At 33.1% G+C, this 20,881-nt stretch overlaps 1 protein-coding gene across 8 annotated transcripts in view; it reads right to left on the bottom strand.

Moving 5' to 3' along the window:
• CARPA (Carbonic anhydrase-related protein A) overlaps nt 1-20,881 on the bottom strand; it is a 193,917-nt gene that overhangs the window by 94,037 nt on the left and 78,999 nt on the right. For 7 of the 8 annotated variants that reach the window (XM_035878684.2, XM_085656459.1, XM_035878683.2 and 4 more), the window contains exon 3: nt 1,382-1,429. The exons of the other annotated variant lie outside the window; for it this stretch is intronic. In XM_035878684.2, the coding sequence (XP_035734577.2) occupies nt 1,382-1,429 (48 nt within the window). The remainder of the gene's footprint in view (nt 1-1,381; nt 1,430-20,881) is intronic. 8 annotated transcript variants of the gene reach the window in all.

Raw genomic sequence — 20,881 nt, forward strand, 5'->3', positions numbered from 1 at the left:
GAGAGACAGAGGGAGAAAAAAAAAGAAGAAGTAAAAATGGAAACTGTATAACTTGATTCGTTTTATGACAATAGAAAACGGTGAATCGAACAAACGTTAAAATATATAAAATAAAGGAAGAAAAGGAAAGAAAAAAGAAAAGGTATCTTACAGAGAGAGAGAGAGAGAGAGAGAGAGAGAGAGAGAGAGAGAGAGAGAGAGAGAGAGAGAGAGAGAGATAGAGAGATAGAAAAAATAAGGAAAAAAAAAAAAGAAAAAAGGAAAAAGAAAGAATCTCTTCTTTTATCTCGTTAATTAAATGGGATCCCTGCGTAGCGAGCCTGAAGGATCACGAAATCGCGGCAAGTTTTATGCTTTTTCTCCCGTAGGTTGATCAACATCAAAGTACTCCGTCGTAAACCTTTACGAAGGTGAACTTCGCTCTCGTTCACTTCGCATCAAGTGCTATAGAGAGAAGAAAGGAGAACCTTCGAAATAAGAAGTTTCACGATCGTTGATGTATCGGGATATTTGATTTGTGGATAGGAAAAGAGTATAAAAGAGAGAGAGAGAGAGATAGACAAAGAGAGATAAAAAGAAGGAGAAGGAGAGTGAGTGAGTGAGTGAGTGAGTGAGTGAGTGAGTGAGTGAATGAGTGAGTGAGTAAGAGAGATAGAAAAAAAAAAAAAAAAGAAAGAAAGAAGAGAAGAAGACGAAGTCGAAGAGAACAATTTGAAGGCTTACACGCAAGGTGCTTCTTAAAGCGAGTATACGATACTGTTCTCTTTCTTTCTCTCTCTTTTTCTCTCTCTTTCTCACTCTCACTTAACTCTCTCTGTCTTGTGGCAGCTGGTTCGCATAAACGTAGGAAACACTAAACTCCAGGCCTCGACTTTGAACGACCGTATCGCCGAGCGCCTTATTTTTAATAAAAACTACGGATAGAGGAAGGACGGAACGAACGTATGAGACTAGACCTACGAACGATGAGATTAAAAAGTAACCAAAAAAAAAAAAAAGAAAGCAAAAAACAGAGAGAGAGAGAGAGAGAGAAGAAAAGAAAAAATCGAAGGAAAAGGAAGAGAGAAGAAAGTGAAAAAACGAAAGAAACGACGAAATATCCGATGGGTTTCTCTTTTTCTTTTGGTTTTTTTTTTTCTTTCTTTTTTTTTTCTCTAAGAACAATCTACATATATCCGTACACGTACACGAGAGTAGTATGGATATATGAATAGTACATAGGGAATAGTACTATATGTTTCGTTATATGTTTTAGTGCAATTTCCGATTTCCTATTGCTTTTATTTTTTCTTTTCTTTCTTTCCTTTTTTTGTAGATCGTTAAAAAAACAAAAAAAAAAAAAACAAAAAAAAAAGTATCATCGATCGAGAATTCGACTTACCCGAAATACCATCGTAAGTCCACCATTCCTCCCAGCTTGCCTCGGATTCTGTAACAAGAGAAAAGAAAAAGAAAAACGGGATTACACTTCATTAGAATTCACTCTTTTCCCTCTCTCTCTCTCTCTCTCTCTCTCTCTCTCTTCTCGTTTAACGTTACCTACTACCGAAATTAGTGGGCTAACGTATATTGAATCGATCGGCTATCTGTGGTTTATCGACTTTTCGATATCGGATCTACGCGTGGTTGATATCAATCATTTTTTTTTTCTTTTTTTTTATCTTTTTTTTCTTCTCTTTCTCTTTCGCTCTCCCTCTCTCTCTCTTTCTCTCTCTCCGACTAACACGATATCCTGTTAACATCGAAATGTTGGGTACTTTTAATTAACCGAGAAGTAAGTTTAGCCGTGCATACGTGTGCAAGGTTAAAAGCTACTAGATTTATAGTCTTTTTCCTAATTTTTCTTTTTTATTATTATTATTATTATTTTTTTATTTGTTCTTTGTTTCCACTTTTTTTTTTTTTTTTTTTTTTTTTTTTTTTTTTTTTTTTTTGAACCGAACATATAACACGAATTGTAAAATACTTTTATGAAACGAGATTTATTAAAGAGGAGAGAATGCTATAAATATATTTTTCATCATTTTTAAAAAGCGAATACATACGCGCGCGTACACGCAGGCCTGCTTCCATGAAGTTGTATTAAAAAGTAAGACATTGCATATTTAATGTTAATTAAAAGTAGTGCGAAAGAAAGAGAGAGAGAGAGAGATAGAGAAATGGTGATGGTTGTGGTGGGAGGGAGGTAAAATCGAAGAAGAAAATGTTTGAAAGGAAAACTTGAAAGTTCCATCATTGCGGGAAACCGAAGACAAGGAACGTCGAATACAGACGTTACTTCTAATATCGATCAATCGTTCGGGAAAGATAGAAAGAGATGATTGATCTAACGATTTTCTTATCACCCAATGGTCTCGAAAATCTCTAACGGAACTTGATCGGTATCGCGTGGTTTCATACACCTCGAGCATGCCGAACTGACGTCTACGATTTAATCCTCTCTCTCTCTCTCTCTCTCTCTCTCTCTCTCTCTCTATTTTTCTTTCTGTCTTTCTTTAAAAAACCAAGTATTTACTCGTTCGACCAATCATCGATCTGATCATATGTCTGATCGATGTCAGTTCTTGTTTAAAAAAATTTTTCTTAAAGTGAAGAAATTATTTTTCCTTTTTTGATTTTATTCCTCCTATGTCTGGTCGATATTTTTATTATTCGTTAATAATATTTTTGTTTCTTTTCTCTCTCTCTCTCTCTCTCTTTTTTTTTTTTCTTTTTAATGGATCTCAATACAAAAATATCGTTCTCGTTTGTCTATAAAATAGATATTTCATTACGACGGTTTATTTTCAATTTGAAAATTGTTCGATCAGAACAATGTTATTTTGATCTGATCCTTTTTTTTCTCTTTTTTCTATCAATAAATTCGTATGCGATTAGCAATTCATAAGATAAATAGAACATCGAGCAGACATCTATCCATACGTTTCTCTATTATATATACATATATATCAATCTATCTATATATCTATCTATATATATTTATATAGACAAGTATAGCTCTATATATATATATATATATATATATATATATATATATATATATTTCTCATTCCGTCTCGTTGGACCAGGTTATCGCACGACTCCTAGCACCGAAGTTGACCCATATTCGATTATCTGGACGCATGCTATTCAGGTTTAGTACTGCAAACTAATTGCCTTAAATTGGAAAACTTTCTCTGTACCTACTCTACCGATCTCCTCTCGAACATTCGATTGTCAATCTCTGTCAATTCCGTCGTTTTTTTTATATGTTACCTTTCCTTCGACATTTATGTTTCTTATTATTATTCATTTACTTTTTATTCTTTAGTTGAAGTAAAAGAAAAAAAAGAAAGAATTTATACATACACATATATATATATATATATATATATATATATATATTGTTGAATTATTCTCGGCATAAATCAAACGGAGACTAAAGAAAAAATATTTCTAATTAAAAAATTTATGACGTGTGAACCGTAAAAATGGCCTCTCAATTATATATATATATATATATGCAAAGGAATAGTGAAAATAAATCGTTCTATTTAAAGATTAAAAAAAAGAAAAAAAAGAAAAGGAAGGTCGATTCGTTTAAGGATAATAGATGTAATTGGTAAAACTGTTCAAAAACAAAAGAAAAAAAAGCAAGAGAGAAAGAGAGAAAAATTTTAATTGAAATAATATAATCGAAGGGAATTGTCAATGATGGATCATATATATCATGTGTAATTAGATTTTCCTATGACACGTTGTATGTATAGATCAATGTACGAAGATGAACGCAACGTACACACGACGACAAAATTACCGGCTAAATAATATGGATTTTGGTGCGTGATAAAGGGGCCGAGTTACGTACGGGGTGTCACAATTTAATCGATTTACGAAATTGTTCCGATAGAGATTGTTTCGCTTCTATCTTTTTTTTTATATATATATGTATATATATATATATATAAACGAAATCGTTTGGACGATTTACAAAGGACATTATTTATTACATGGCTTTGCGTCGCAGTCAGGTTTAAAATTTGTAACGATAGGTCACTTTGAAAATTGTTCGATATTTTTAGGTCGATTCGAGCGATTATTTCTTTTTTCTCTCCTTTTTCTTCCTTTTTTATATTTTCTCTCTCATAGCAAACACGCACATACACACATAGTCGAAATGACGTATACAACATTGGGATAACGATCGATTGCTCGAAGTTACATTTTACGTAGTTATTCGAAGAAAATAAAATAAACATCGTTCCTGATAATACGAGGAAACAAAATTTTTATTCAAAAAATCGAGAAATATTCGTACGAAATAAATATATCGTATCTGTTCAATAATGTAAATTATTCGATAAAAATGTTACATCAACGTATAAAAAAAAAAGAAAAAGAAAATGAAAGACACACGAAAGATTCTCGAACGTTCTAGTGTTGCAATGACAGAGAGAGACAGAGAGAGAGAGAGAGAGAGAGAGAGAGAAAGAGAAAAGAAGAAAATTTCTTGGGGAAGAAATTGTCAAAAGAAATTGAAAAAGACAAAGGGAAGAAGAGGAAAACGAAAAAGAAACAAATTTATCAGGAGAGAAAATTGAACGATAGGTAAAAGGATTGGATTGATTAAAACGGGACCACATTGTATATAGAGAAGCATGACAGGAGCAAACGCAGAGGAAACACGACAAGAGCGAAGCGTAATCGATGCATCGAGCGTAGCCGCGTATTGTCGCATTTCGATTAATCAATGGGGAAGAATCAGGCGGAGGGTAGACGGGATAATCGGTCACGACAAAGCGTGCCGCGAATAAAGACCGCTTATGCGATTGTCAAGCGCGTGTATTCGAACGTAGAGATACAAAGACACGTAATACGTATACACACATAGCTAACGTTTGATACTATATATAGAGAACTAGATGCTATTAAACGAGAATGCAACGGAGAATAATACAATCGAGGATACAATCGACGATCTTTTAACGCAGATGAAAACAATTGTTTGGAAAAATGAAAAGAGAAAAAAAAAATATATATATATATATATATATATATATATATTTGTGTGTGTATGTGTGTGTGTATGTACAGCGATTGTTGACGTTCAAGGTTTATCGAGTATCTTCCGTAAATTGCAAAAGCTCATTGTATTTCTATGCGAGTTGGTTATATACCTAGATATATATATATATATATTTTTTCAAAGATGAAAGAAGAAGAAGAAGGAGAGAAAAAAAAGAAAAAGGGAAATATACTGCAGGGGTACATTCTCGTTGTTCGTTTTAAGTACCGAACCAAGGCTAGTATACCAAAGGCGGCCGTGTTGAAAGTTAGCGTGTAGGAAGTGTATAGGATACGTTGGATGAAAAGAGTGAGATCATAAATCATTCCGTAAGAAAACTCCAAGATAGTTTCGGCATCTTTACTTATATGTTGGTGTTGGTATCTATGTAGATGGGGGACTACCAAGACGATTCGTGCGCACGCGCGAGCAAAATTCTTGGAGTCACAATGCTTATGTAATGTGAAAAAGAGAAAAAAGGAAGAAAAAAAAAAAGTTTCTTAGTAAATAATATATATTTTATTTGCAAACAAATAAATGGATTAACGATAGGCGAATATATGTTTTCATACGTTGGCTCGTTCCCTTGTTCGTCAATTTCTATTTTATCCCTTTTTGTCCCGATCGAAGAAAGAGAAAGAAAAAAAAAAAAAAAAAAAAAAAAAGTGGAGGAGAAAAAAGAAAAGTAAAAGAAAAAGTCGTCTTACGAAAAAAGATCCTTCGCTGTCTCTTAATTGGCTTCGATTCGACGTAAAAGCGCGCCGAATTTACGAGATTTCCGCTTGGCGTGATTGAAAGGAAGCGTTGAATCAACGGAAGATTCGACTCGGACAAAGTCGGCTAACTGATAATTCGGTTAATGGGGAGTTGGAAAAAGCTTATTGGCTTTTATAACGGTGACTTGGTACCTACTCTTTTCTTGATCTCTCTCTCTCTTTCTCTCTCTCTCTGTCTGTCTGTCCGTCTGTCTCTCTCCATCTTATTTCTCGCTCGAAAACGAACCAAGAGTCGTTTTGTTGGATCACGTGCCGGAAGAGTCGTACGAACCATTGCCTTTTCGCACGCTCGATTTCACGGATTTCAGTTCTACGTGAGATTAATAAAATCCGTCTGTAAGTCCTTAGAAAGAAATGTCCACGAAAAGGAATAAGGAGAAAGAGAAACTTCGTTTTGTCGGTCCTTCTCGTTCTTTCTCGTCTTCTTCGTCCTCTTTTAGTTTCTCTTCCTCAATCCTCTTCCTTTTCTTTCGAAATCGACGATTATAGTTTCGACGAGCCGTGAAGAGTGAAAAAGAGAGAAAATGGAAAAAGGAAGTTGAGGCATATCGTTGAACGTAGAAACTAACGGTTTGAATTTAATAGAGAAATTATGGTTGCGCATCGGCCCCCTTCGCGGACGATTTACTTAGTTACTTGACCTGCCTTGTCTCTATCTTACCGAATTTTTCACCCCTCATTCGTGCTTACCTATCTTTCTATCTTACCTACCTACCTACCTACCTACCTATCTTCTTCACCTTCCTTGGCAATACTTTTTATTAAAACGGCAATTCCGTCTTGATGAAATAGAGTAGATGGCTTCCTTCGTGAACGTAGTAAAGAGGTTTATTAGTCCCCGTAACTCTTTCAAACTTCTCGCCTTACCCATCTTTTTCTTCTAACGTTATATCCATCTTTATCTCTTTCTATGTCTATATATATATATATACATATATACGTGTATATATATATATATATATATATATATATATATATATATACACTATCCTTTCTCACTCCTCTTTACATTTTAACAGCTTCGCTGACAAAACAGAAGTTCGCATTGTACATCAATGGTATTCTCTTTGTTTCTCTTCTATTATTTAATAGGAACGAGACGATGTTTCTCTTTTTTCTTAAAAGAAAATTCTTCCTTTAACGTTGACTAATTTAAACGGATTAATAAAAGCATTTGCCGTCGGATGGATTATAGCGATGAAAAAATTTTCGTTATTTTTACGGCTTACCATTTTAACTTGTTGATATTTGTATTTGTTAAAGAGAGAAAGAGAGAGAGAGAGAGAGAGAGAGAGAAAAGCAAAGCAAAAAACATAAGTCACTGTCAATGTCTATGACAATGGAATTGTCAATGAGATTAACTTAATTCTTTATTTTTACTCGAATTATAGAGAGGCAAGGCGAAGGTGGGAGAGGAGGGTGGAGGGGGAGAAACATCGTTATACTGGATGTGATTCGTACGATTCAAAAAAGGAAAAATACGGTTTTATCACGTACGACATGCCTGCTAGATCCGTCCCGGAAAAAGTGGAAAGTTGTAAATAATCGAGGTACACGGTTGGCCCCTCGGCTGCTGGCACGTGTACGGATCGACGTAAAAATCGTTGTGCCTGCATAATTCAAGCCGAGAGCTGTTTCCTACCGAGTATCTTGGATGACTCGCAATATTTTTACCAGACATAAAGAAAACGAGAGAGAGAGAGAGAGAGAGAGAGAAAAAGACGAAAACAGTGATGATATTCGATGTAGATCGAATTTTACAAACGAAATTTCCAAACAAATCTCCGATCAAAATTTGTCCTATTATTCCTTTTAAATTTATCCTCTATTTTTAATATATATTTTCCTTTTTTTTTTTTCATATAAGATAAGAGGAGGAGAGTGGAAGAATGAGCGAGAGAGAGAGAGAGAGAGAGAGAGAAAGAGAGAGAGAAAAACAATCCTGATGACAATCGAGATGCAGGTTGAACTTTTAAGAGAAAGAAATTATTTTTTTTTGTCTTTTTTTAGAAGAACCTTTCAAACAGATTACCGATAAAAAGAAACGTTTCATTTCTTTCTTCCATTCGACCACAAATATAAATTCGTAAAAAGCCCTATCGAGAGACAATCTCTTCTTAAGAAATGGGCGATATTGATAGATATTTTTTCTTTTCTTTCTTCTTTTTTTTTTCTTTTTTTTTTTTTTTTTTTCTTTTTCCCCTTCATTTTACGTGTTCTTACGGCAAGATGCGGCAAAGTCAAAGTTACACCGACGATGCTCGGATGATGCATCTAAGATGGCAGAACGAGAAATGCATAAAACTTCTTTCGAAGAATAGGTACGACGATCGAGATCGGCTCGGCACTTTCGCGAAAGTTTCTTCGACTCAAAGAAAGAAAGAAAGAGAGAGAGAGGGAGAGAGAAGGCGGGGGGAGAGACAAACCCAAGATGCTTGGCTGCACGAAACAGATAAAGATATATAACTAAATAGAAAGTGAGAAAGAAAGAGATAGAGATAGAGATAGAGATAGAGATAGAGATAGAGAGAGAAAGAGAGAGAGAGAGAGAGAGAAAAGAATCGCGTTAGGACTTAAGAACCTTGCACCGAAAATAATGCATGAGGTCAGAGTAAACGGGCACGTGACGTGTGTATATATGTATGTGTTTGTATGTATACTGTATCAGTGATGTTCGTGGCGTGAAAAAGAGAGATAGAGATAGCAGAGCTATTAGATAGATAGATAGAGAGAGAGAGGGAAAGAGTGAGAGAAGAGATGCACCGATGGCTGACCTGTTTTTGACGAACTACTTACACTAAGTAACAGCATGATGTAAAGTTGCAGCCGGTGCATCTCTCGAACCTTCAACCACACACCTTATATCATAGACTATATATATATATATATTTATATAAACACGTATACATATATAGATATACCATGTATATATATTTATATATATATATGTATGTATGTATATATAAGGTGTGTCTATCTATATATAGAAATATATAGTCGTATGTACATATGAGATAGTAACAAGAAAGCTAAAAGAATTTTGGTAGTAGATACCTGTATATGCGGTCATGGTTCTTCAATTTTTTATCACGATTGGAATCTAGATGCTAGAAATACTACTCCCGTATTATCTATTTTCTATCTAAATCTTCGTAATAGCTTTCTTTAATAAATTGCAACTGCAAATGACGGATTCTATCGATAAATTATATCGTCGTAACAAAATCCTATCTCTCTCTCTCTCTCTCTCTCTCTCTCTCTCTCTCTCTCTCTGCTTCAGATTATTTCAATGATGTTAAGTGATTTTTCTTAGCCTCGTCTAGATAAAAAAAAAAAAAAAAAAAAAAAGAAAGGAAAAAAAAAGAAGAGCAAAACATAAGGATTCAACGTTTCTCGTATAATACTAATCATCGCAGATGTTACACCGCCTACCTGTATAGTAATTTATTATTACGTTCGCGTAATATGCAATCTCTCCTTCGTCGTCTCATTCTTCTCTTATTATATTATACTACACTTTAACCTGATCAATTTAATCTCGTATATTCAAGGAAATCGTTGATGATATTAATATAAAAAAAAAAAAAAAGAAGAGAAAAAGAAGGAAAAAGTAAAAAAAAAATTACAAAAAGTACAAAATAAAAAAGAATTAAAAATTAAAAAAAAATAAAAATGATAACAATAATAATAATAATAATAATTATTATTATTATTATTATTATTATTATTATTATCACCAACGTACTCTTGGTCTATCGCTCGTCCATGAAAATTTGTTCCAAGAAAGAGCAGAAAAAGTATGACGTGACGGAGGAGGAGGAGGAGGAGGTGGAGGAGGTGGAGGTGGAGGAGGAGGAGGAGAAGAAGACTAGACTTTGCACACGGATGCGCGGAGTTACGAAGAGGAGAGGTGGTGAGGAGAGATGAGAAGCAACTTCGCTCAAAGCGTTATCGAACGATATCGAGTTCGAAGTTCGAGGTTAAAGACGGCCGGAGCAAAGATATCTACTCTTAATGCGATAGCTTGATCCGGGAGCACAATATTGAAAACTTAAATCGGATAAGTGTTTCGGAACGGAAACTTGGAATCGTTGGGAAAACTCGTAAAGAAGTACGGCTTCTTAGAGGGACGGGAGATAGAATAGATAGTTTCGTGATCGGTCCGAAAAGACTGGAGAAAGTAAAGTAGATGCAGAGAGAGAGAGAGAGAGAGAGAGAGAGAGAGAGAGAGAGGAGTAGAAGAAGAGGCAACAAAAGAAGAAAAAGGAAGAAATAACAAGGAAGAATCGGTTGAATTAAGAAGAAAAAAAGAAAAGAAAAAAGAAGGGAAGAAACCGATCGAAAATCTCATAGGGACGCGTTCGCTCGTACTAAATACCTACGATCGAAAGAGAGAGAGAGAGAGAGAGACTCGATCGCTCCTTTGGGACCATCGAACGAGAATTACGCGAACAAGCACATTCTTTTAACGAACAATCGTCCATAGATAATGATTATGTTTGTTCTTCAGGATCGCATAAACGAATCGACGTGTATTAAAGTCCATATATATTTTTCTTTTTTTCCTTCATAGCTTTCTCTTTTTCATCGGCGAAAATGACCAATAAGCAGAGACCGCGACTGTGGTCGTGAAGAAAAAAAAAAAAAAAAGAAAAAAAAACCAAGAAAAACAAGGAGGGGAAAAAAAAAGAAACGCCAGGCTTTATCGTCGTTGAACATCACATTTGAAGTCTGTTTGAGTGTTGGTGGAAAAAAGGAAAAGAAGAAAAAAGAAGAAAACTAGAAAGAAAAAAATAGAAAGAAAAAAAAATAAAAAGAAAACAAAATAGAAATAAAAACAAATAATGAAAACAAAACGAATGTTGATAACGTGAAAGAGGAACGATCGTAGATCGGGTGCGATCACATTTTTTTTCTCCCTCTCTCGTTATTTTTTTTTTCTTTTCTTTTTTTTCTATTTCTTTTCTCCGTTGTTTTAATTTTTTTTTTCCATTTCTTTTTTTCTCTTTTAGTCCTTTCGGCTTCTTTTTTTTCTTTTTTTTTTTTTTTTCTTTTTTCCTTTTCTACGCAAACATCCATGAAATTTTAAACACTTCGTCGCGAAATATCGATCTCACGCGTAGGATCGAGAGAGGATAGCGGGGAAGAGGATGAAGGGGGTGTCGCACATATTTCAAATATATCGATCCCTAGCGACTCTGTTTTCTTCTTTTTTGTTTTTTTTTTCTTTTTTTTTTTTTTTGTTAATATTCGCGCATTTCATTAACGAGAAAGCAACGTACTCGTTGGCTGGCCAGCTGGCTGGTTGGCTGGCTGGTTGGCTGGCTGGCTGGCTGACTGGCTGGCTGACTGGCTAGTTGGCTAGCTAGCTGGCTAGCTAGTTGGCTATAGCTGGATAGCTGGTTGCCACGTGGATACAGATATCGTCCATCGTCTAGCTCAACCCCAAAGCCCTCTAACGCATCCGCACCAACCCCTTTTTCCAATTCGTTGTCGACAGAAATTCATGCGTCCGATCCCAAAAATATCGGACGCATTAATTTTCATCGTATGGCATTTGTCGCCTCAGTAAGCAGTTTAGTAATTCGCTTTTTCTTTTATTCCTTCTATCTTCTTTTTCTTCTTTTCTTCTTCTTTTGTTGTTTTTTTTTTGTTTTTTTTTTCTTTTTTTAATCTCTTTCTTTCTTTCGTTCACGACGCCATCATCATCCCATCGTCGACCATTCGACGACATCAAGTGGATATACTTTTTGATTTTATTTTTTGTCAACGCTATTCGAATAAAAGTTTCTCCGTCTAATCCAATACTTTTCTCTAGTTAATTCTTCTTTCTATATTTCTTTTCTTTTCTTTTTTTTTTTTTTCTTTTTTTTTCTTTTTTTTTTTTTCTTGTTATATGCTTCTCTTCATTTATATTTAATTATTTAGTGTTCTAGCGATAAGAAGAAAAAAAAGAGAGAGAGAGAGAGAGAGAGAGAGAGAGAGAGAGAAAAGAAAAAGAGGAGAAAGAAGAAATCTTTCGAGTTCGATCGAGATCGATGGTTCTCGTTCAAACAGAAAACGAAACTTCTTCTTTCTGGTTTCTAGTTGACTCACACTGAGAAAACACACAACCAACATTGTGTACTCCAAACTTCGTTTTTCTTCAAAGAAAAGAAAAAAAAAAAGAGAAAAGAAAAAGAAAGGGGTGAAGGGGGGGGGGAGCGAGAGGGGGAAAAAAAAAAAGAAAAAACCACAGGAACGTACATACATATACACAGAAAGATAGACGGACAACAGACGGACGGACGGATAGAGATAGATAGATAGAGACAGAGAGGGGGAGAGAGAGAGGGAGAGAGAGAGAGAGGAAAACAATAAAATAAAAGAGGAAGCGTCCGACGGTAAAATCCGATTATACCTATTTCGATCCGTAGGAAAATAAAATCGTTTGATGGTTTCTCGCAGAGATCGAATTGAGCTACGTACTCTTTTCCCTCTTCCTACCCTCCCCCCGATTACCCCTCTGTTCCTTCTTATCCTCTTCATCTTGATGCTTCTCCTCTATGTCCTCCTCATCCTCTTCTACCACCTTCTTTTTCTTCCTCTTTACCATTTGTTTGTAATTAATTGCGATTGTTTATCGATAGATTCATTTTATTGCTCGGGCGAAATAAAATGAAAAGAAAAAAATGATAAAAAGATTGGAATCCAAACGATGAATGGGTTTGAACTCATCTTTCCGTGGCAGTCAGCCAGGTTGAACTGGTGCCTGCGTTACGTTACAAAATTATATATATATATATATATATATATATATATATATATATAATATTCCTTCGAATCCTTTTCTAAGAAAAGCATAGCAAAGAGGAAAGAGTGTAGAAAAAAAAGAGGGAAAGAAGAGAAGAAAGAGATCGACAAAGTGAGTGAAAAAAGGAACAGAGAAAGAGAGAAAGAGAGAGAGAGAGAGAGAGAAAGTGAGAGAGAGAGGGAGAGGAAGGAAATCACTCTATTTAATCATCCGCCTTATTCTTCGACTTTGTCGATATGTGAATGACTTTTGTGCTTGTTTGAAAAAGTGAAAGCCCTTATAAAAGCCAAGAGATTCGATGGAGTTTGATGGTATATTCAAAGGAAACCAACCCTCGTTTCTTTCTTTTTATTTCTTTCTTTCTTTCTTTCTTTCTTTCTTTCTTCCTTTCTTTCTTTCTTTCTTTCTTTCTTTCTTTTCCTTTCTCTTGTTAGAAAGAAGAAATGCGAGATATTCTTATTCCTTGAAACGATGACACCAATGCATCGTTATATCGATAGTTCAAATACGTGTTTCCATTCTTGATCCAAAATCGATACGATTTTTGAGAGCAACGTTATTCTTTCTCGTCTCAACTTTTTTCCTTTTTCTTTTTCATTTTTTTTTTTTTTTATAATTGAACAAAGGAGAAAGAGAGAGAAGGAGAATTTATATATATATATATATATATATATATATATATATATATATATATATATGTAATATTATGTGTGTCTAGTAACGAGAAACTTTCTATTCGACAATGTCTTCTTTTTGAATCGAAGCACATTCGAAAGATCGACTTCGGTCGTTTGAACGAAGAAAAGAGAGAGAGAGAGAGAGAGAGAGAGAGAGAGAGATACGACGAGCACCTCAAATCTAATATTGTATCTACGAAATCGTACGCATGTGTATATATGTACACATGATATAGAATGAATCAAATATAATGTATAGAATGGCGCAATACTGATTTGTACTTTTTTTTATTTTTTCCTTTTATTTATTTTTTGTTCTCCTTTGTTATTTTATCGATTCAATCAAACGTGAACAATGGAAAAAATAATATAAAAATATAAAATAATTTAAATTATTTGATAATGGGTAAAAAAAATTATGCCTCGTTGTCGTGAATACCTCGCGTAATTGAAAAATTGATATGTCGTTTAATAATTTTATGAATTCAGAGACTCTCTCTCTCTCTCTCTCTCTCTCCCTCTCTCGTTCTATTTCTCTTTTCTACAATAACCTTATATTTTATTTAAATCATCAAACATAATAGATACGTCCCATTTAATTTAAGTAAGAAAATCCAAATCGACGTCATTAATAGTTACCAACTAAAACAATTCGTAACAGTTTATTTAATCTCCTCTCTCATATATACACACATCTACATATCTCCCTCTCTCTTTACTTTTTTCTCTTTAGACATATATGTATCTGTATCTGTCTTTATGTGTGTAACACTTAGACGCTCGTGTATCATGCAACCTCTTCCCTTCCCCTCGGCAAATTGTTACTCTTGTTATGCGAGAATCGATAGAATCGCTATTCTGCCTCGGTGGCTATTATCCTGCTTTCTCGGATCCTTTTCCCCAGGAGAAAACCCTCCCATTCCTCTCTTTACTCCTCTCTTCTGTACCCCTCTTCTACTCTCCCCTCCATCTTTTTATTCTCTCACTCTCTCTCTCTCTCTCTCTCTTGCTCTCTCTCTCTCTCTCTCTCTCTCTCTCATTTTTTCTCTTTCTCATTCTTTCTCTTTCTTTTACTATTTCTATCACGCTCGTGCACCTTCGTACGTACACACTCAAAAAGACTTGCACGCACGCGCTCGTAGAGCACCAACTCGGCTACCTTAAGACCAGAGGAATAATTTTCTACGAGGTTTTCAATAATTCATGCCACGTGCTACGGCCTGTTCTGCCGTGGGTCGTCGGATTACAAGAAAGCGAAAGAGAGAAAGAAAAAGAGAGATAGATATATACACACACACACACATATATATATATATATACATATATAGAAAGAGAGAGAGAAATAGCGCGAAAAATCAGTCTTACGAAATTTCCAGCATGGATAATTTAATTCCCTTACGGAACGACCATTCTTCCGTATATTTCTCTCTCTCTCTCTCTCTCTCTCTCTCTCTCTCTCTCTTTTCGTTTCTTTCTTTTCTATTTTTCTTTACTTTGACATTCTTTTTTCCTTTCCTCCTTTTCTTTCTTTTTTCTCATCTTCACGTGAAAACCTTCCGATAACTTTCTATCTAACTTTTCTACCTTTTTGATAACATATCGATATATATATATATATATATGTATGTATGTGCGTGTTTATATATATATATATATATATATATATATATATATATTATATGTATGTATGTATGTTTGCATGTATGTATGCACAAGTTATTTTTTATAAATCAACTAGGGATTAACTTTTGTCGAATAAAATAAATGGGAAGTATTTATTTTTTACTGTATCGTTTGGTATATAGAGTTTTATCATTAACAGCGTAATTTTTTCATTTTTTCATTCATCAGAAATACAAAAAAAAAACAAAAAAAGAACAAAAAAAAAAGAAAAAAGAATTATAAGCTTTGCAAACTCAAATATTTATACGAAACTGAAAACAAAAAAGAAGAAAAGAAAATAGAGAAGTAATGCGCACTGCTTTCAAACAGCTTATATATATATATATATATATATATATATATATATATATATATATATAATGCGCAATGCGTGTTTCTTCTTTTACTATAGCTTTATAGCGACAAATTAACGATGCAATACGAATAGTTTAACTTTATTGCGATTTCGATGTATAAAACGTCGATGGTGCTAAATATTTAAATTGATCGTATTTCTATATATATATACATATATATATATATATATTCATTTATTTATTTAAAAAACACACACATATATATATATATGGTAATAATACATATCGTCGAACGTTGATCCACATAATTTATGACGAATTTATAGGTTTATTAAACGTTCGTAACGTTTACGGGAAAGTATAATGCGCGTATAAAGTACCGACTTATACATTACCTCGAGTTTATCCATCGATAATTAGCAGTTCATATAACTTTAATAGCCTTGTAGTTGGAACGATTAAAACAGGCTGATACGTTGTGATCTATACTAACGATCTTTTTACCTATACACGTTTATAGCTACATCGTGTATACATATATATATTTATATATATATATATATATATATATATATATATATATATAAACATTATATGTATATTATTTATATATCTCACGAAGTTAATCTAAAAACTTCAACAGTCCTTAACGAGGTACTTTCGGGCAAAGCAAAGTATTAATTTTCATTAATATCTAAATCTCTATGAAGAAATGGCACACACTTGATTTGTCTATGTATTCACAAGTACTCATGATATTTTATTTATGTAATAAATAAATAGATCAATCGATTTAATCGTTCTGACGTCATTCTGATCATTTTATTTATTTTTTTTATTTCGTTTCTTTTCATTTTCCTTTATTTACAAAGTTCGCAAACTGTTAAGAGACATTTACCGCTTTATTACATTTAATATTACGTAAGTAGATAACGCGTCCTGCGATATGTATTCGCGTATGTTGTATGTATGTAGATGTCGACATTATCAAGGTCATGTAACGTGTAACCTTAATTAGAAAAAAAAAAAAAAAAAAAGAAAAAAAAGAAAAAGAAAAAACTATTCTCGTCTATAAGAGGTGAAGACAGGCAAGCAGCAGCAACGGCATGAAAAGTTTAGTCTAATGTAATTACATAATTAACGTGCCAAATCGAACTTTCTTCATGTTGGAATGTTTTCTCAGTAGACGAAACGAAGTTGGATTTAGGTACCGGTTAATCAAATCGACGACTCAATTCGAACGAAACGTTAAGGGTGATAGATAGATAACTCGAACCAAGTTGGATCTCCTCCGTATATTAGTCCGGTAAAATTAATCGATTCAAGATAGATATTCTAGATACCAATGTTAACCTCTTTTCTAAACTTTCGTAATCTTTGACCTTATATAATATGCGATAAAATATAAATTGTCAGTACAAAAATATTATCTACATGCGCGCGCGCGCGCGAGAGAGAGAGAGACAGAGAGAGAGACATTAATTATTATCGAAATCAATAATCTCGTAATTTCGTTATATTCATTAAGAGATTGTCATCGATCTTTATTGTTTTTTTATTTTCTTTTTTTTTTTTTTTTTTTTTTTCCTTGTAAAAATTATATCATTTCTTTCGTCCATTTTATATTATTACATTATAATGTTAACCGTGTATTTTTTCTATTTTTTCTTTCTTCTTTTGTTTTGCATACGTATCAAAAAGAATTCATATCTCGTCCTAAAGCTCTTATAATGAATTAATCGATTGATCTAATTCACTTCGAATTGAGATATCAATTTTCTCGTTTCATTTTTTTCTTATTCCTCTTCTTTCTCTCTTCTTTTTCTTCTTTTTCTTTTTTTTCTTCAAACTTCGAGGATAATAATGAAAAAGTAATCACCTCAATGAATCTACGTATGCTAACGATTCTAATTGTCTAAGAATTTTTTTTCCCATCGTCGTTTATCCCGTAATATCCAATATTCAAGAAGATAGGTAGTTATATCGTTGGAAATAACGAAGTGAAAAAAAATAATAGATAAGAAATTAAATAAAAAACAGAGAAAAGAGAGAGAGAGAGAGAGAGAGAGAGAGAGAGAGAAAGAGAGAAGAAGGAAAAAAATAATCGAAAATGTCCGATTAGCGAGAGAGTTGGTTTTCAATGTTGGTGCATGAATTGCGGCGTGACTAAAGTCACTTAGCTCGCTTAAAGGGTTAACAACGCTCTCGGCCTCAGGGCTACGTATTTGGGTTTTCGTGTGCGTATCGAACTAGCTACGAGAATAAGAGAGAACGAGAGAGTCAGAATGAGTTTATATTTGTATATGCGCATACATGTGTATGTGTATATATATATATATGTGTATTTATAAGAGAAAGGGAGAGAGAGAGAGAAAGAGAGAGAGAGAGAGAGGGAGATCTCAGCCCGCGGGCCACCAAGTTTTGTTAGTTTCGTGCGCGCACACACACACTCTCTCTCTCTCTCTCTCTCTCTCTCTCTCTGTGCTTGCTTACGAAAGCTTCATCTTTATGCATTCAACCCCGACCATCCCCTCGGTGAACGCAAGTCAACCATATTATTGTTTTACTTTGCCGCTGGTAATATCGACCTACGAAAATAACCCTTTCTTCCTTCCTTCCTGCAAACCCGTTTCTATTTTCTTTATTTCCTTTCCTCTTATTTTTTTTTTTTTTATTTACCCCTTTCTTTATCTTTTCTTCCCTTTTCTTTCCTTCCTTCCGTTCCATCTTCGCTCCCTATCTCCTCCCTTCCTCCCATCATCCAATCCCCATTCCCCTCCCCCCCCCACGTAATTTTCATCATTCAAATAATATAACGGGTTTTGGAATCATTTTCAAGAATTGTTCGTCTTTTTTTCTCTCTCTTCTATCGATCTTTTCTAAAGAAAATTGATTATCATTTTATTTCGAAAGAACGATACTTTCGTTAAGGATAATTTATTAATTATTAATAAATTATTAGTATTATATGGCAATAATATAATAATAATAATAATAATAATAATAATAATAATAATAATAATAATAATAATAATAATAATAATAATAATAATATGTAAAGTATAATAATGATGATTCTTTTTTTTATATAGTACATTATAGTATATTATTGTTATTGTCATTATGTAATATTTAGAGTTATAATATTAGCTCATACATAATATTATACTGTGCAAAATTATTATATACGATGCCATAATATTATTTAAAGTATAAAATAATAATAATGAAATAATATTATATTTATGCATATATATATATATTATTATTGTTATTATTATTATTAAGTTTCACGTAGTAAAATTTTGTTTAAATATATGAAAAATAAATTGATATGTTGAGGGTCCGTAAACAATCTCGTTTCATTCGATAATAATAACGTTTCGCTTTCGAAAATAAAATCTAATGTTGAATATATTTTTTGTTCTGTAGGAAAAGCTTCTTTCTCTTTCTACTTTTTTTTCCATCTTTTTTTCTTTTTTTTCTTTTTTTTTTTCTTTTTTTTTTTAATTCTCGACTTTCCAGGGATTCAGTTTTAACAATACCATGTGTCCGCTGTAAATTCTCTCAACGAATACGTAATTTCTTGCAAAAGCTTCGTCGACATTCCATTCGACTATCTCAATGGAATTGTAAAAACTCGAACGTGTCTCACGAGATAGTTCCCTACGTAACTCATAAAATTAAGAATTAATTTATACTGATCGATATATCACAGTGTTAGTCGTTATTACGACATATATATATATGTAACAATAATTATGAAGATATAGACATATTCCAATTATTGTAAATAAAATGTCCGAACAAAAAATCAAATATTATTTATTAATTATAAATATTTCTTTGCACGGTCATTCGTTATTTATAAATTGAAAAGATAAAAGAAAACAGAAAAAAAAAAAAAATAGAAAAAATAGAAAATATTAATTTATTTTATTATCGCACAAGTCTAATTACTATGTGCATGTATAATTAAAATAAAGGAGAGAAAAAAAAAGGGAAAAAAAGAAGAAAAGAGAAAAGAGAAGAAGAAGAAGACTGAATGTGTAACCTAGACCGCATTTATCGATCGTTGTTAAAAAAAGAAAGAAAAAAAAAGAAAAAAAAAAAAGAAAAGAAAAAGTAGAAATATTTCTTTTCGCGATTAAAACCGATTGCTTATTCTATACCAGCTACATATGCACTTTAAGTTCGTCGTACAATATATATATATATATATATATATATATATATATATAACCTCAGCGAATATATATATGTGTATATATATAAAAATCGTGATGTCATACCCAACGATGTCATAATTTAACGACAAATAACTTGCAAAAAAGAAAGAAAAAGAAAAAAGAAATAACGACTCTTTTTCTTTAATATACTGGTAGTTTGTTTGTTGCAAATTTCATCCTTTAAAATTTGATAATTTCCAGCTCGTCTAACTTTCCACTTCCGTCATTCTCTCTCTCTCTCTCTCTTTAGAATTTGGAGAGTACGTAAAGAGAAAGAGGGAGAGAGAGAGAGAGAGAGAGAGAGAGAGAGAGAGAGAATGTGTATGTGTGTGTATGTATGTGTGTGTACGCTGCCAGATCGAATATTCGCGTGAAATCAATTTGATAAAGCTGGAAGCGGCCGGTGATGGTCGAACTCGCGGGAGCCTCGTTGACTATCGAAATTGAATCGCGTTCTATCCCCTGGCTGCTGGAAGTCGTGAAGGGTGTAAAGGGTGCAAAGTGTTTTCACCGTGGGAAGAGGTGGTTGCACGTAGTAAAGTAACCTCGGAGATAATTTAAGTAAATATTTCGAAGCATAAGCGAGGTAGAACCACGTGAGGAGAGTACTGATTAAACATTAAGATCGATCGTGCCATAAGGGTGTGTAAGGGTGAAAAGGGTGCTGCTTGTTTCCAGACTTAACCTTTGTACATATATATATATATATATATATATATATATATATACATATATATATATATATATATCGATAAAACGAAATTGGTGCTGTGCGATGCCTCGGCAGTGCTTCGAAGCGATAAAATCGAGCAAATAACGGTGTAGATTCTATCGGATCTCGGTATTCTTTTATCACGGAAGCATATCAAATAAGTCTATAACTAACCACGTGCTACTGTAGTACCATCCTTATCGTCCTACCTACTTAACTGGTTAGAGAAATACCAACTTCTATGTTGATCCTTCTACGTTTGATGAAATTTCTCATACCCAACATATATTATTTCTTTTTATTATTGTTTTATTATTATTAATATTATTATTATTATTTAATTGAACATATATATATATATATATATATATATATATATATATATTACATTTTTCTCAAACATCTACTCATTGATAAGAAATCACCAAAGTATTTACATTGATATCATGGGAAAAAAAGGGGAAAAAAAAGGGAAAAAGAAAAGAAATCAATAAAAATATTTCGAACAGTCGAATTAAACCAAACATCCTCTATAATACATATATATATATATACGTAAGTATGTATGTATGTAGATAATACGTGTACGTGATGCACGTATAGAAATTTGTAATTCGAACGAGTTTTCAAACGATTAACGAAGGAAAAACTTTGATTGATCGTGTTACGAT

The sequence above is a fragment of the Vespa mandarinia genome, chromosome 4 (genome assembly GCF_050613455.1).
Source record: "Vespa mandarinia isolate Hongniang chromosome 4, ASM5061345v1, whole genome shotgun sequence".
Lineage (NCBI taxonomy): Eukaryota > Metazoa > Arthropoda > Insecta > Hymenoptera > Vespidae > Vespa > Vespa mandarinia.